At 44.9% G+C, this 15,238-nt stretch overlaps 1 protein-coding gene across 6 annotated transcripts in view; it reads left to right on the top strand.

The window, feature by feature from the left end:
- Positions 1 to 15,238, top strand: part of NTRK2 (neurotrophic receptor tyrosine kinase 2) — a 315,903-nt gene that overhangs the window by 156,944 nt on the left and 143,721 nt on the right. For 4 of the 6 annotated variants that reach the window (XM_081802903.1, XM_081802904.1, XM_081802907.1 and 1 more), the window contains one exon: positions 10,242 to 10,289. The exons of the other annotated variants lie outside the window; for them this stretch is intronic. In XM_081802903.1, coding sequence (XP_081659029.1) covers positions 10,242 to 10,289 — 48 coding nt within the window. The remainder of the gene's footprint in view (positions 1 to 10,241; positions 10,290 to 15,238) is intronic. 6 annotated transcript variants of the gene reach the window in all.

Consider the following 15,238-nt stretch of genomic DNA (forward strand, 5'->3'; position numbering starts at 1 on the left):
AACCCATCCTCCCACCCCCCTCCCCTCTAGAACCCTCAGTTTGTTTTTCAGAGTCCATCTTCTCTCATGGTTCGTCCACCCCTCCGATTTCCCCCGCTTCATTCCTCCCCTCCCGCTAGGCTAAGGTTTCTTTTTAACAGAGATAAAAGATTTAGGGATAATTCCACCTCTGCTGGCCCATGACCTACGCCAGTGTGTTTCTCAGTCTTCGCACCACTGATGTTTTAGGCCTTTACTGTAGGGGACCATCCTGTGCATGGCTGGCTGTTCGGCAGCCTCTCTGGCCTCTCCCTGTTAACATCAGTAGCACAAACCCCTCACCTAACCGCCCCCCACTGTGATGACCCCAAATGTCGCTAGACATTGCTGACCCTCGCCTGGGAGGCAAAATCGTCCCCATATGACAACCACTGAGCTAGCCAGTCAATTTGGATTCGTTTCCAGAAAAGCAGTGGATCTTAAAGAGTCATGGGGCATTCGGTGGGAATACACTGAAGAAAGAAATCCAGTTCCATCTTATAGGTTTGGGTTTCTTCCAACAGGCAGCGTGTGGCCCCCTCAGTGATACCAAGCTGGGGGTGCCCACACTTAATTCGTGTGACCGATATTCTCTCCTAAACAATGGGTTCTCACTTTGTTCTCTTTATGGTCATTTTATTCAGTTATTTGTATTCAGCACTCGGCTTTCTAAGTGTATATAATCCTATTATGTTCTATTCCATTATGGAAGCTTCCTAATAGAAGACGACACAGTAATAAAATTAAATAAACATCCCGGCTAGTGTATGGACCTTATCCATTTCCTGACCTTGGCTGGAGGTGGGTGGGAGGATGGGAAGAGAGACAATGGGTCACTGAAAAGAAAGGCAAAGGTGCCGAAGGATGACTTGACCAGGTCATCATGTTCCCAGACCAAAGGGAAGAATTTGAGTACAGTTAAAAGTGGAAAATACCTGGGCACTGATGGCTTCAGCTCAGGGCATGATCTCAGGGTCCTGGGATCGAGGCCCGCATCAGATGCCCTGCTCGGCGGGGAGCCTGCTTCTCCCTCTCCCTCTGCCTGCCACTCCCCCTGCTTGAGCTCTCTCTCTGTCTGTCAAATAAATAAATAAAATCTTAAAAAAAAAAAAGAAGTAGAGAATATCCTACAGGGGAATCATGGTTAGAAATGACCCTGCCCTCTTTCTCCCTCCCAGATTCCGTAATACAGCCACAAAAAAAATGCCTGCACAGTGCTTTGCATTAGGTATAGCAAGTGGTAGCTTAGAGGAACTAAAAGAAAAAAAAAAAGAATTTGCATGTTATATACACATAAATATAACATGTAAGCTACATATGAATATAACTATAAATACATAGCAGACACTGTGAAGGCATTTCCAAACGCATTTAATATGGCAGCAAACATCGTGGACGGAGGAGTGGAGAGCATAGTCCGCCTTCCTTTTGGCCTCACTTGGCCACTGGGCACAACTGACAGGTCTGAGCAAGTCAGCCAAGGTCTGAGTCATTGTTTTGGTTCTCCATGGAAATGAAAACTCATGGGAATTTGACAAAGTGTTTGCCAGACTCTCTGAGTTTGTCATTCTCTTTGAGGGCCACTAATATCACTTCTAAGATGATGCCCTGATATTCAGCCAGTTTCCTTCCCAAACACTTGCTCTGAGCGCTTACCAACACTGCTCTGCAGAGAGAGGGGGGTTTGGGGTGAAGCTCAGGCCGTCCTTTACCCAACAGTTAGACCACATTAACAGGGAAATTTGGTGTGTGTGCTTCCAGACATCGCCTGCCCTCCCTGAGGGGAGCTTGTGATCACTGGGGGAAAAAATGCGTATAGGGCATCTTGAGCTCTCCCTGGGATTGTCTTCTAGAAAGACAAAACTTTGATATAACTCTCTCGTGTCTGTCAACTCTTATTGGTAGACAGACGTTGCCCCTGCCTTTCTCAAAGTTCCCAGCTTGGAAACTAATTATTAGGAGTTCCAGGTTCCATTTTTTTTACCCGCCCAGGGAAGACTACGACCGCCTTTGTTAAAGAAAAAACCTTTAGAATTTGCAATAGATTAAAAACAAAAACAAAAACAACAGTTTGCACAGTTTAATTGTGAATGACCAAGATGTGGACCAAGTTAATTTTCTTGGAAATATTCCACATGTTCTAAATGAAAGAGGGAAGTTGTTGGCTTTTTTTCCACCCCAAAGTTAAACGTTTGAAATATGGGATCAGGACATTTTGCCACATTCCTATCAAGTCTGGTTTCATCTGTTGCCACTTGAAGCTTCTGAACTTTAAGTCTGTGGGATTTAAAACTTTAGTCTGCTTTTATTTATTTATTTTTTTATTTTTTTAGAGATTTTATTTATTTATTTGAGACAGAGAGAATGAGAGACAGAGAGCATGAGAGGGGGGAGGGTCAGAGGGAGAAGCAGACTCCTTGCTGAGCAAGGAGCCCGATGCGGGACTCGATCCAGGGACTCCAGGATCATGACCCGAGCCGAAGGCAGTCGCTTAACCAACTGAGCCACCCAGGCGCCCCTGCTTTTATTTTTTTAATGCGGCAATAGAAGCTGACCAATTTTCCCTAATTAAAGTAGTATGTAATCTCCCATAAGTTTCCTGGCATATCACAAGTACTCAGTAAGTACTGTTTTCTAAAATGGCTTTTGTACAGCCAGGCCCCTCTCTCAAGATGGGAATAGAGTGACCCAAAAGCATCTGAGCGTTATTCAGCCGGAGAAAATCTAGGCCAGTTGACTGAGTGATTTTCTTTAAATTGCACATGATCTCACATTCCCAAAATACCCATGCTCAAGGAAGCTATATAAGGCCATGTGGCTCCCTGTTCTCAGTTGTATGTGCCTAATGATTAGTACTATAGACTGCTTGAGCTTGAATGGGCCTTCAGTGCCTTTTCTCGACCTCTGTCTTCATCATGTAGGAAGCAGAGCCTATGAGGGGGAAGTGACTCACTCAAAGTCATACGGTTCCTTTCTTGCAGAGTTTAAGGAGAACACTCCCCCCCACCCCCGCCGCTGACATCTAGTGCAGCATCTGTATTCCACACTCATGCCTGGAGTGCTGGGTTCTCAGTATCACTCACCTTTATTTTATCTTTTTAATTTATTTATTTGTCAGAGAGAGCACAAGCAAGGGTAGCGGCAGGTAGAGGGGAGAAGCGGACTCCCCTCTGAGCAAGGAACCCAACTCAGGACTCGATCCCAGGACCCTGAGATCATGACCTGAGCTGAAGGCAGACGCTTAGCCAACTGAACCACCCAGGCGCCCCTCATTCGCCTTTAAATACTGTCCTCAGTGAGGTTCCATTGGAGAGCCACGAATGAATGAGAAGGGCAGCAAATAGATTTACAAAACACAGCTGTTGGTATGTTGAGTGTATAATTTGCATATTGGCATTTTCATTAGACTTGCTGAACTTATTATTATTACGCTTTTTAAAAAATGTTTTCATTTATTCGACACGTATTTCTCCAGGGTCTGTGCCAGGCACCAGAGATACTGCATAGACGGGATCCCCGTAGCAAATACTGTCAATGTCCCACCCACATCCGCTCGGTGTCCGCCGTCTGCCCTTGCCCACAGCTTCCTGCTGTAAGCGCCCACGACTCTTGCCTTGGTGCTTTATCCTAGCCAGAAGCCCTTGGCCAGGGGCAGATGGCAGCTGGAGGGTAAACGACCCAGCTTCCTCACCTTCTGCGTGGGGGCACTCGGAGGTGCATTGACCACTATCTCCCGGAGACCCCCAGGGATTTGAACTCCAGTGGCACACAGTGTGCCCCCTTGGATAAGACGTCCGTTGCCAGCCTCCTTCCTGCCTGCACTGGAGTCCTTGGGTCAGAGTCTGCTTTGGGGGAAGCCTCGTCTAAGATAATCCCTGACTTCTGGTGAAAGCAGTGAGGTTGGGATCCGGCTGAGGATGCAGGGGTTGACCTGAAACCTGAAGGCTGAGCAGTGCTTAGGCAGGAAGAGAGCCCAGAAGAGGATTCGGGGAGGAGGCAAGAAAATGTGCAAAGTGAGCTGGGACAGGAAAGAGGCGAGAGTGGCGGCTTCACAGGGCATGGTTGAGGCCATGGCACTTGGGACTCCATAATGAGGATCAGAAGTCTGTACCAAACACAAGAAACCACTAGAGGTTAAGTGTGGGGGATGCGGTCATCTGATTTCTACTTGAAAATAATTACTCTGGAAGCTCCATGGAGAAGAGATTGGGGGAGTCGAGGGTGGAGCAGGACGTGAGTTGGAAGTCCAGCTGAGAGACGGTGGATGGTTCTCAGCACCCACATTCAACTGTTGGCAGGGAACGTAATTAAATAGAACCTAAATGCAGAATACTATGCCTTCACATCTTTGTCTCTAAAACTATTTAGATTTCAGTGTTTCTCGGCATTTTGCAGTGAGGAACCCTTTGAAAATCTAGTGAAATCTGCGGATTTTTGCTCTAGAAAGATGCAAATATACATGGATACACAATGTTGAATTTGTGATGAAGGATGGGGAAGTCATGGAGACATTCATAACATATATATATATATTCTCTTTGTCTACATGCATTAGTTAGCAAAGTCTCCCTACCATAGTAAATAAGTCCCAAAGTGGGTAATGGCTCAAACACAATAGTTTATTTCTTGATCTGGATGACAGTTGGAGGATCAACAGCTTCATTGGGTCTCAGGGAGAATAATTCGGTTTCTACATTGCCTATACTTGCAAAAACAACACTGGGTGAATTAGCAGAGAACTTCTCTGCTATCTTCATGTCATAACTTCCAAGTTTGCTGTAAGCATTGTTTCCATTGTGGACAAATAGGAGGGGAAACAGTGTGGAGTGTCATATGCAAAAGGTCTTAATGGGCTGGCCTGGAAGAGGTAGCCATCATTATCTCACCTCCCTTGGCTACAATTTAATGGCATGACCACAGCCAACCTCAAGGAGGTACGGAACGTGTACTCTAGCTGTGCGCCCAGATAAATACAGCTTTCAGAGGGCAATTAGCACTTGTAGCCATAATACACATATATATTTTTTACACTTGTCACACCGGAGGTTTCAATATTACTCCTCAAGAACGGTATGATAAGTCACTTCTGAGACTTGAAGGAAGGAAAGGGATGAAACCAATGAGGACTGGGCAGGAGGACCCTTTACATGATGTCCAGAACGAGTTAACTAAAAGCAAACGCTCTCCCTAGCCGGTGCAGATGGGACTTAGACAAAGGTTGTGTCCTTAAGTGAAAAATTAAGATTAAATTGAAGTCGAATCTTGGCCCCAGATTCCACTATTCTGTGCCCCGAAGAGCTGGAATTCATTTGAAATAAACTCTTATTCACTCCGATTATGTGTCAGTTGGAAAGGGAGATGATCGTATTGTCAACAAAGTGATTCTTTGCATTCATTTCCCTCCCCTCCGAAGACCAGTCCTCCTGTTTCTTTGAGGTGACAGGTACTCAGCTACTCAATCCAGCACTTACTGTCTACTCTGGGCTCAACACTGGTTCACACTTTCCCTGGAGGGGAAAGGCAGCTCAGAGGCTCCTCACTCATGTGTCCTTTAGGGAGTGGGTGTGGCGCCGGGAAGTTGGAGGTGAGGTACATTCTGTCAGTGAACCATATTTTCCCTTTTGCTCCCACTACGGTGTTAGAGATGCTTTTCTTGGGGGTGGAGGGTGGTGAGTCTTGCTTGAAGATACAAAGAAATTACGTTTGAGAACACAGCAAATTTTAATTTCTCCCAAGTTGAAAGGGAGGAAAGCTGATTTTTTTCTCCTAACATACTGAAACAATTTTTCTGAAACTTAGAAAAAGAAAAAAAAATCCAGAACCTGCATTGTCTGGAGATCAGGACTGTTCTGACGATCATGTTTAGAGTCTGTGTGATTCAGCGCCCACGGGGAGGATTGGGTTTCTTCCACCTTGCCCTTTTCACATTCCTGCCTGTGACTCTCTCGCCTGTATCCTAAATACTCCTTTCCATCCCCCTACTTTTCAGCTGTTTCCTTTGAGAGACATTGGAAAAGCAATCTTTATTACCATTTACTTTGGCTCTCCTCTTAGAGTTATCAAGGTGTTAATGCATTATTTTTTTTCTACATTCTCCTTCTCTGGTGAAGGAAGATTGGACTTTCTTCAATAGGAGAAGGATTTAATTGGTTAATTTCATAATTTAGAGTCCTTGTCGGTCTTGATTGCAGAAAGAGGAGTTCCTTCAAGCTCACTGCAACTACATTTGCTTTTGAAGGGGCCCTTTATTTTGCAGTGAATAAAGTATCTCTTATTAAGCAGCAAATAGAAGAATGCTTGGCAGGACTCTACTCCCAGTGGGTGAAACATCACAGGAAATTGAGAAATTGTTTCTTTTTGGCCTTGTGGGAGAATTTTGCTGGTGAAATTTAGTATTAAGGTCTTAAGACTACTGCTTGAATCCATCAAGAGAGACCCATCGAACAAGGGACAGCTTCCGGGGGAGGAGGGGGGAGAGGACCAATGTGACCTTGCTATATCTGGTCTCTTATATTTTCCAAGAAATCTGGACAATGGCCAAGAAGATTCTATTCTCTCTTTCATAATAATTGTGTCACTGTTAAAGAGAACTTAGACATATTTTAGCAATTTAGGATTAGGTTTATCAAGAGTTAGCTGCAGTTGGATGCCCATTCGTTTGTGCCTACAAAAAAAGAGGGGCTTTTATTTGCCCAGACAAGAAATGTGTCCTAGGTACAGCATCCAGCTTGCGTTCTCCAGTTAGTAAGCTCTAGAACTTGGGCCTTAGACCTGTGTCCCAAGCTCCAGACCTGAGGTCCAAACACTGGATGTTTCTCCACAGAGACGCCTTATCTGGGATTTGTGCCCCACAGCCATGCTCTTAGGTTAGCCACTCAGCTGAGTTCTGAGTTCCTGGCAGACACTCCAGGCAGCAACATTATATGTCCTATTGTCCAAACCCCAAAACCATTTGTGTTCACCTCCCCTACTCCCCTCAACATGCCATCAGTTACCAAGTCCTGCCGATTCTCCTGAATAGGCCTATTGGCCATCTCCTGTCCCCGTGCCCCCTCCCCAGGACCTGGTTCAGGCCACAGCTCTCTCATGGCTTGACATCTTCTAGAAGCTTCCTTAATGGCTCTCCTGCCCTCCATCTTTCCTTCTCACCATCCTGTTTCCATCCTACAGCCAAAATGAGTTTTCTACAATTCAGCTTGATCATGTTACTACTACTTGGCCCAAGGGTGTTTCCTTTTGTTTTGTTTAGAGCTTACCTGCAATTTTCATTCTAAACCCCAAACTCCTGGCCTGGCCCTTGCTTCTGTCTTTCAGTTTCCTACCCTTTCCAGATGCCTCACCCCTTGAAACATACAGGGCTCCCCACTCTAGCTCTAAGTTGACCCTCTCGGCTTTTCCCCATTCTTGGCTAATTGTAATCTGTTACCCAGAAGCCAGAGAACTCCCCCTTGACCACCTCCCCTAGATTGTGGATTGCATGCTCTTCCTTTGAGTCCCCATGCACCCTGGACATACTTCTCAGAGAGCTGATCCTTAATTGTCAGCCCCCCTGAGGGCAGGTCCGAATGAGGGCAGCTCACTTATCTTTGAATTCTCTGCTATACCTGTGTTGAGCAAGAAAGAAAGGAAGAACTGAAATAAAACAAAAGCATTTGAGGAAGGGGTCTTAGACTTGTAATTTGGGGAGCATAGGTTCAGGTAGCAACCCCAACTGTGTCCCATTGAGGGGTACAAGCCAGGGGTCTTTATTCTGCAGATGGCAGAAGTATTAGGAAACATACACAAGTTGGTTTCCCAAAAGCTATGGTTGGAAGATGTAATGACATTTTATATCACTGGTTTTCTGAGTACATGATGTCAATTACTAGGAAAACATCTTTTGCAGAGTGTCCAGTTTTTATCCAGAATGCGGATTCCCCAGCCCTGTGTTATAACGCTGTTGCGTGTTTCAATAGCTCAATGTAGTTCCTGTTTCTAAAAGCAGGATGAAGTTTTAGTCTCCAAATGGAGTCTGTCGTGTTCAAAGGTTTTACACAGGTTCACACCTGTTGAATAAACAAGTGAGAATGAATGACTACATATCGTGCTTTTCTATATATAAAATTGAATCCTGACTGCAATGTTGTCAGTCTTGGCTAATTTTGGCTAAGCATTTTGGAAGATCGGAAAGGCAACTGTGAAAGAAATGAAAAAAACCAGATTTGAGTCTGCTCAGTTACTACATGCTGTGACCTTTGCTCGGTCCGTCAGCCTCTGTGAGTCTTAGTTCCTTGCCAATGAACAGAGGATGATATGTTAGAGGGTCTGGCTGAAGACGAAGGGAGAAGGGTCTTGTGTGGGGGAGGCACTTGGTGAATTAAAATGTCAGGACAGGTCAGAGGGCCTCTGACCCTCTTCATATCTGTGTTCCCCTTACACGCCCAATGCCAGCCTAGGAGACGTGGGGTGTGAGGCATCCCGTGTGGCAAAGGTGGGAGGGAGTGTTTGCTATTTCTGTTCAGTTAGGTGGAGATGCACCGATGGCAGGATGGAAGTAGAAAATGGTTTCACCCTTTGATTTCCCACTGGGTGAAGTGTGAAAATACACTCCTACTATCTCACACACTGTTGTTAAAATTACGACCAGATATGGAGGGAACACAGTTGAGTTACGTGGGTTGGGTACCTTAACATTATCTATCCCTTTGGACTAACAAATTCCATTTCTTGGATTTATCTTGAAGGAACGACTTTTTGAAAGTGGGGGTGGATGTACCTAAGATGTGGACAGGTGTCCCTTTGCAGCCATGTTTATTATAATGATTGACAATAATCCGAAATGTACAGTCAGTGAGGGACTGCTAGGGCATCGTCCTTCAGTGGGTTCTCTGTAAGATAGGAACAATTTTGAAAAGAATGCTCAAGTGAGAAAGGCAGTCTTAAAAAATTCATTCTACTGTTTAATGAAAGCTATGTAAATCAAACAAATATACAAAAAAACAAAACAAAATTGACCAGTAGGAAATACACTCCATTTTCAGAAGGATTCGTGGTAACTGAGAAAGCCATGGGCACAGCCCTGCCTCGCGAGACTGAAGACACAGTGAATGAGGGTCACTGTCTTCTGTGTAAAGGGATCTTTATTTGGCGTTGGATAGAGGCCAGACCTTCATCCTGTCTTCTCAAACCTGGAAGAAAGCATTCAGAGGAATATCAATCAGAAGTAAAAATCGCCTTAGAGTTTGGCTCTAGAGCCAATGTTGTAGGCTACTGGAGGAAGAAAGCTAACTTATACTGGAAAAAAGAGTAATCATGATGACAACCTCGCTATTTTTTAGCATGCAGAGAGTTTCGTATTCATTGTTTCACTTAAATTCACTTAAATCTTCTACACAGCTTTGCATCTTCACCGCCTGCAAAAATCACTGTAGATCTGAAGATCTGAGAAACAGTTACTTAGTTGGGCTCCCTACGCTTTATCCGCCTCTTATCCAGGGATCTCCCCGCTGAGTAGAGTTCACTTTGAACCCAGTGGAAATTTCGTAGAGGGGAACAGTCAGGCCCAGGAAACAAATAGGCATTTCACTGTGGCTTTATTCCCCAGAGGACCTCCAACCATTTGTCAGATCTTTATTTACATGTGCTGAGTGGAGTTTTGTGTTAGTAGAAGCACAGAGCCTTTGTGAACTGCCAATCGCCACACAGCAAATCAGTGGTAGAATCCGTGTAGAATTAAGATCCCCTTTTTTTGCTTCCTGAATCCCCATCCAGCCCAAATGTCCGTTCTCCCACAGGATTACATGTTCCTTTTTTTACTGTCTCCGCTTCGCAAAAGATCTGTTTTCTCTTATTATCTTCCCACATTGCTGCAGTTGAGAACCATAGTGCATTTGTCAAATGCGTTGTGTATTTTCACCCCTAGAGCTTAGTTAGATGATTCGATACTCAGGAGGAAGAAAGTAAGAAAGAAAGAAAACCGCTCAGAGCCATTAACTCTGGGTTTTGGCCATTTTTCTCAAAGACAGGCTACTGTATCTTATCTGAGTCAAATATCCATGCTCTCAGGATGAGAAATAAATCTTTACACAAAAATTCAAGCATTAGTTTCCAGGTGTTTGAGAGGAAGCTTTTGTTCCCAATGGAGCTTTTTCAGAGAGTTTGTTATTTCACTAAGGACACTGCTGAATACCCTTGGTTTACGCTTCTCTTTCGAAGTTTATTTTATGTTTTGTTGTGGTTTTCAGATTTCTCATGGTTTGGATTTGGGAAAGTAAAATCAAGACAAGGTGTTGGTAAGTAGTTACTCACTCCTTCTTTGGATAAGTAACGAGTTTATGTTGCTTGATTCGGATGAAACTCCTTAGCCCCTCTCCACGCTTGTTGGCCCCTTGATTAATTTTCTGTGTTCCTTGTTTCTGATTTGCTGAAGAAAGAGGACTAGGATTTTTCCAGAAAAGGTGTTACTTTCACTAACTGTGTTCAGTAAATGGTTTTATATTTTTGAAGCTGACATGTTTTTATCCTAAGAGGAATGCCAAACGTTATTCCAGGTCTAGGTATTTGCTGGGCTTTTAAGAAGGTTCAGGAAATAAAATGCAATGGCACCAAAATTCCATGTACAGCTAAGTTGGCTTCACGTCAAGTCTGGACAAGTGGGGATCTTAACTTCTTCCATTGGCCAAGATGTAATACATTTCTGAATTGGTAAATCAGCTGTTCATTTATGACTATTTCTCTTTCAAAACAAGACTAACGTCCAGACGCGCTGATTTGTACTTGATTGCATTCTACTTGCATTCAGACTGTGTGCTGACAATTGAAAAGCAGAGTTTGTAGCTTACCAAACGAGTGCACATAATGTAGCTCATCACTGGGATTGAAATCAGGTGTGATCTCCCGGGACCTCCAATTTATTCAGCACGTTCTGTGGGTACAGTGACAATGAACAGGAATTCATTAGAAAGCACAAAAAGACAAACTGTCTTACATCCTGCATGTGTGTTTCCAAGATCTGGCCACCCTGGGCGTCTGTTGGTTGGTACATATTTTGGTAGCAAGGTCGGCTATAGGTAAAACTGCAAAGTACAGGAAATGTACCAGTGTCATGGAGTTTTCGGGTCCTGAGCCATCCGCCCCATTTGTGTTCATCCCCTCTGTGCAAGAAACTCTGTTTCCTTTTCTTTTTTGAGCCTGATATCAGTAACTGACCCTTAAGTAGCCCCATGAATTCCAAGGTAAAAGCTCTTAACGAGCAAAGCGAAAATAGACACGTGGCCAAATTGGAACTTTTAAACTCAACCAGCTCAGGATTTGTTGGCGACTCCCCCAGGGGTACATTTCAGATACATAGTCACTTCGCCAAGATACCAGAGAGTGCCCTGCTGGGAAATCCTAACGGTGCCCCATGTTAAGGCTTTGCATTCTGTATGTGTGTAGGGTGGGGGGGGGCAGGAGGCCAAAGGAGCGGGGTGATAAACTCTCCTAAAACAGCACAGTGAGGTGGGGTCTTCTCTCCACTAAACAGATCACTGTAACCACATAATCATTTTCCAGGCCAGTTTTCCCTGCTGAGAGGTGTGCGTTCTTGGAGAACTTCAAAAACAGGGCTTTACCCTCTTAGGCCCCAGCAGAGAGAATTCTTCTTCAAAATTGTGCTTTGAGCCACAGTCCATCAGAGGCTCTGCTGCTTTAAAATGGAGGCTTTATTATCATTCGGGTCCAGGGAGGCCAACAGGTCGGAGAAGGACTGCCATGGAAAAGATAATGTTCCTATCTCACCTTCCTGAGGGCAGCCACAGCCCAGTGGGGGGACTCCCGGGGGAGCCCTGGGGTCGGGCAGGAGGCAGGGGGAGTGAGGGGGGAACGCTGGGCAGGAGTTTTTATGGCGGTTTCCATGTGAAGGAACAGGCGAGGCAGGGTGGGCCGGTTTAGGATCGGCTGGTTTGAGTAACTTGGGCAGGCTCTGGGGCACACAGCTGTCCTCAGTTGCCCGGTGCCTGGCTCTGGGGTGACAGGACAGGTGGCTAGTGGCCCGGAATAGGACGGCCTGATAAGGTGGTGCAGACTCCGGATCGGTTGGCTTGTATATGAAAGGTCTGCTCTCAGGCAAGTTCTTTACCATCTCTAGGAACTGGCTATCTCTGGGAGGGGCAGTTCCTTCGAGGTCAGCGAGGCCCTGGATGTTGAAGTATCAGAATACAGAATATAAAAGACATGGTTAATACAGCTGCTCAAGACCCATAGTCTCTCCCCTCACCTTAAAGACCTCATTGGTCTTGAGAGAAGGAAACCCTTTTCCTAGATGACCTTCAGCTATTCTTATCATGGGAAAACAAGCGTGAGGCTTAGAAATGTCTGTAAGTCTTGGGAGCGCCTGGGTGGTGCATTTGGTTGAGCATCCGACCCTTGGTTTCAGCTCAGGTTGTGTTCTCAGGGCTGTGAGATCGAGCCCTGCATGGGGCTCCATGCTCGCTGTGGGGTCTGCTCAAGGTTCTCTCCCCCTCTCCCCTTTCTCTCCCTCTGCCCCCCCACTACTTGCTCTCTCTCTAAAATAAATAAATCTTAAAAAAAAAAAAAGTCTGTAAGTCAGATGTGCTGAACACATTACCAAGCAGCTCTATTGAAAGAAAAATGCCTCTTTGCACCAGAGACATATTAAAATAAAAACGGGCTAAAAATGTTTCCAGGCACAGCTCATATTTGTCAGCTCAGTAATTAGAACTCTCCGCACCCCAAACCGAGAAAGTTGCACATACCCAGCAATTTAAAACTTTTTATTAATATTAGAAGACGTTTTTTTCAAACCCTCACATGAATTTCTTATAACACGCTGTGATGTGCCCCTGACTCCTCTTCTGTCTGTCTTTTTGTGGTGTCTCCCCAAGCTGGTGCACAGACTCACAATGACACATCCCGTGATAGGCACAGACAGCCTGCTGTCAAATTATATAGACATTCATTGTCCCTGCTGAGAGCTTCTCCCCCTTCCCAACTTTGCTGTGCTCCATTAGATCAAAATGTTCATAGAAAAATGGGCTGAATCCCTGCAACCTTGCCAGCTGTATCAATCTTCCAGGATTTAGAACACAGATGCTGAAGGAAACAGCCCTTGAATTAATATTCCTCCTGATAAGCTGTTGAGCTTTACATGTTGCTCAGAGTTGTCAACAGCGACCTTCTGGCAAAGTGCAAAGGCATTTGAGGAATGACCTCTGGTGCTTTATACCACCTTTATGCTTAACTTCGTACCGCCCCCCCCCCAAAAAAAAAAAACCAGAGAGCCCAATCCCTTGGGCTTTGTTACCTCGGAGTTGGGGGTTTTACTCCGAGAAACCAAGGGAAGGAAAGAGTGTCCTTTGGTGGAGGAAGAAAAGCAAAGAACAAGCCTCTTGCTGTAGTTCTGTAAGTAAGGGCTCTGCGGTGGACACGGCAGATGATTCAGAGCCCGAATTCCTGGAGGAATCTCAGCATTGTCTTCTGGATATCAGCTTCCTCCAAAATGATTAAATGCTAGAGGAATGTTCATAGCCTGACCTGGGCCAGGGGAGAGTCACAGAAGAAAGCAACTGGGATCAGTGCGTTCTAATGATTACAAGGGCTCCAGAAGCAAATATCGCTGGCCTTCTGACAACATGTGGAGTACTTGAACATGACAGCTCCCGCACTTCGAGGGGGTAAACGCTGAGAAATGTGCGACCTTGATTGCACCCCCCTCGGGGAGCGCAGGCAGTAGCATGCTTTGGTAACCTGGAAGGGGGGGCAGGGAGACAGCTGCGCCAGGAACACAGCGAGGGGGCCAGTGGTGGGAAGGTTTTATTGGCAAGATGCAGAAACCCTAACATAACACATTTCCATTTTCCATCTCTGGGTTTAAGCTCTGGGTGATCTAGGCCTGTCAGGAAGCAAATCATAAAACAGGGATGGTTAAGGATATTGGAAAGAACTTGTCTTTATAGCTGTTCTTGGCAGAATTTCCACTCTTTACTAATGCCGGTGAGCTAGGCACAGGATGAGCACAACCAGCGAGCTTGCTTTTGCTCTGAGTATTCTGCAGATTCTAAATTGGCTGTGTGAGGACTTGTTTGCAGAATTAAGCCAGAGTGTATCATTAAAGGCGACTGAAATGCACATCCCCTTGAGAAGGCGCTTTAAAAAATTACCTATAATAGCACTTGGCTGCCTCCTGCATAGTTTGTTTAAGATTCAGCTAGCTGGGGAATGTCCAATTGTTATCACTGCAAACTGTGATAATCCCCTTCTGGGGCGGAGCAGGGGGGAATGCATCTTGGAGGTCGGGGGACGGATTACCAGTATCTTTCATAGGGGGCTGCAAAATGTATGGCACAATGACTTTTGGTTTTAGAATTACCATGCCTCTCATTGAAATCGTTAATTAACTGAGAGGGAAAGGGCAGAGAAAGGATGGAGGTTTGGAAGTATGTATTCTGGGTGAGTGAATGAAAGCACAATCCCTTGCTCAGCAGGTAGCAATTCAGGCTTTTCTTCCCCTGGTACGCGGTTGCCTTGACTGATATTTGATTCTGTCTTTTGCTTTTCCTCCTTACCTTTCCCTCCTCTGTTTCTCTTGGCTTGTGCAAGCGGGTGTGGCCAGCAGTCCATTTCCATGGGGCCCTGCAGCTGCTTAGCAAACTGCAGAAACATATGTAATACATGTCTAGCGGGTTTGTATAGAGTGTGTATCATGAGCCAGCGAGACCTTAGTTGTTTTGAAGCTTTCACATAGACCTTTGTCATTGTGCATCTGGTTTTGTCTGCAGACAGGATGGGTTTAGTGGTCAATAGATAAATTGTTTAGATAAGACACAGTAGACCCTGCTTATGGGCATATACGTTCTTAAACTCGAGACTAGAAAGTTTAGGTCTTGTGTGAAAAATGCTACGGTTATCGCGTTAGTATAAAGACATCCATGGAATGATCTACAAATAAGATTAGGGCTAAAGGCAAAGCAGGTAACTTCGCATGGACTCGATCCATTATCGTCATAAAAATATTTTGTAGGCAAGAGTGGTGTTGCTGCTATCAAGGTATGCAGAAAGACCAACATAGTAATAGGACCACCCAAAGAAATTTTAGTCCGCCTGTTGTATGTTTATTTAGTAATATCTAATAGTAATTCATACTCATGAACACTTTTAAATTTATAATATACTTCTCTATCACGAGTCTCATAAAATAACAAGCAGATATTCTTTTGCACATTTTACAAATTTAAGTGGGTGT

The sequence above is a fragment of the Leptonychotes weddellii genome, chromosome 14, assembly GCF_054177405.1.
Source record: "Leptonychotes weddellii isolate Sample4059 chromosome 14, ASM5417740v2, whole genome shotgun sequence".
In the NCBI taxonomy this organism is placed as follows: domain Eukaryota; kingdom Metazoa; phylum Chordata; class Mammalia; order Carnivora; family Phocidae; genus Leptonychotes; species Leptonychotes weddellii.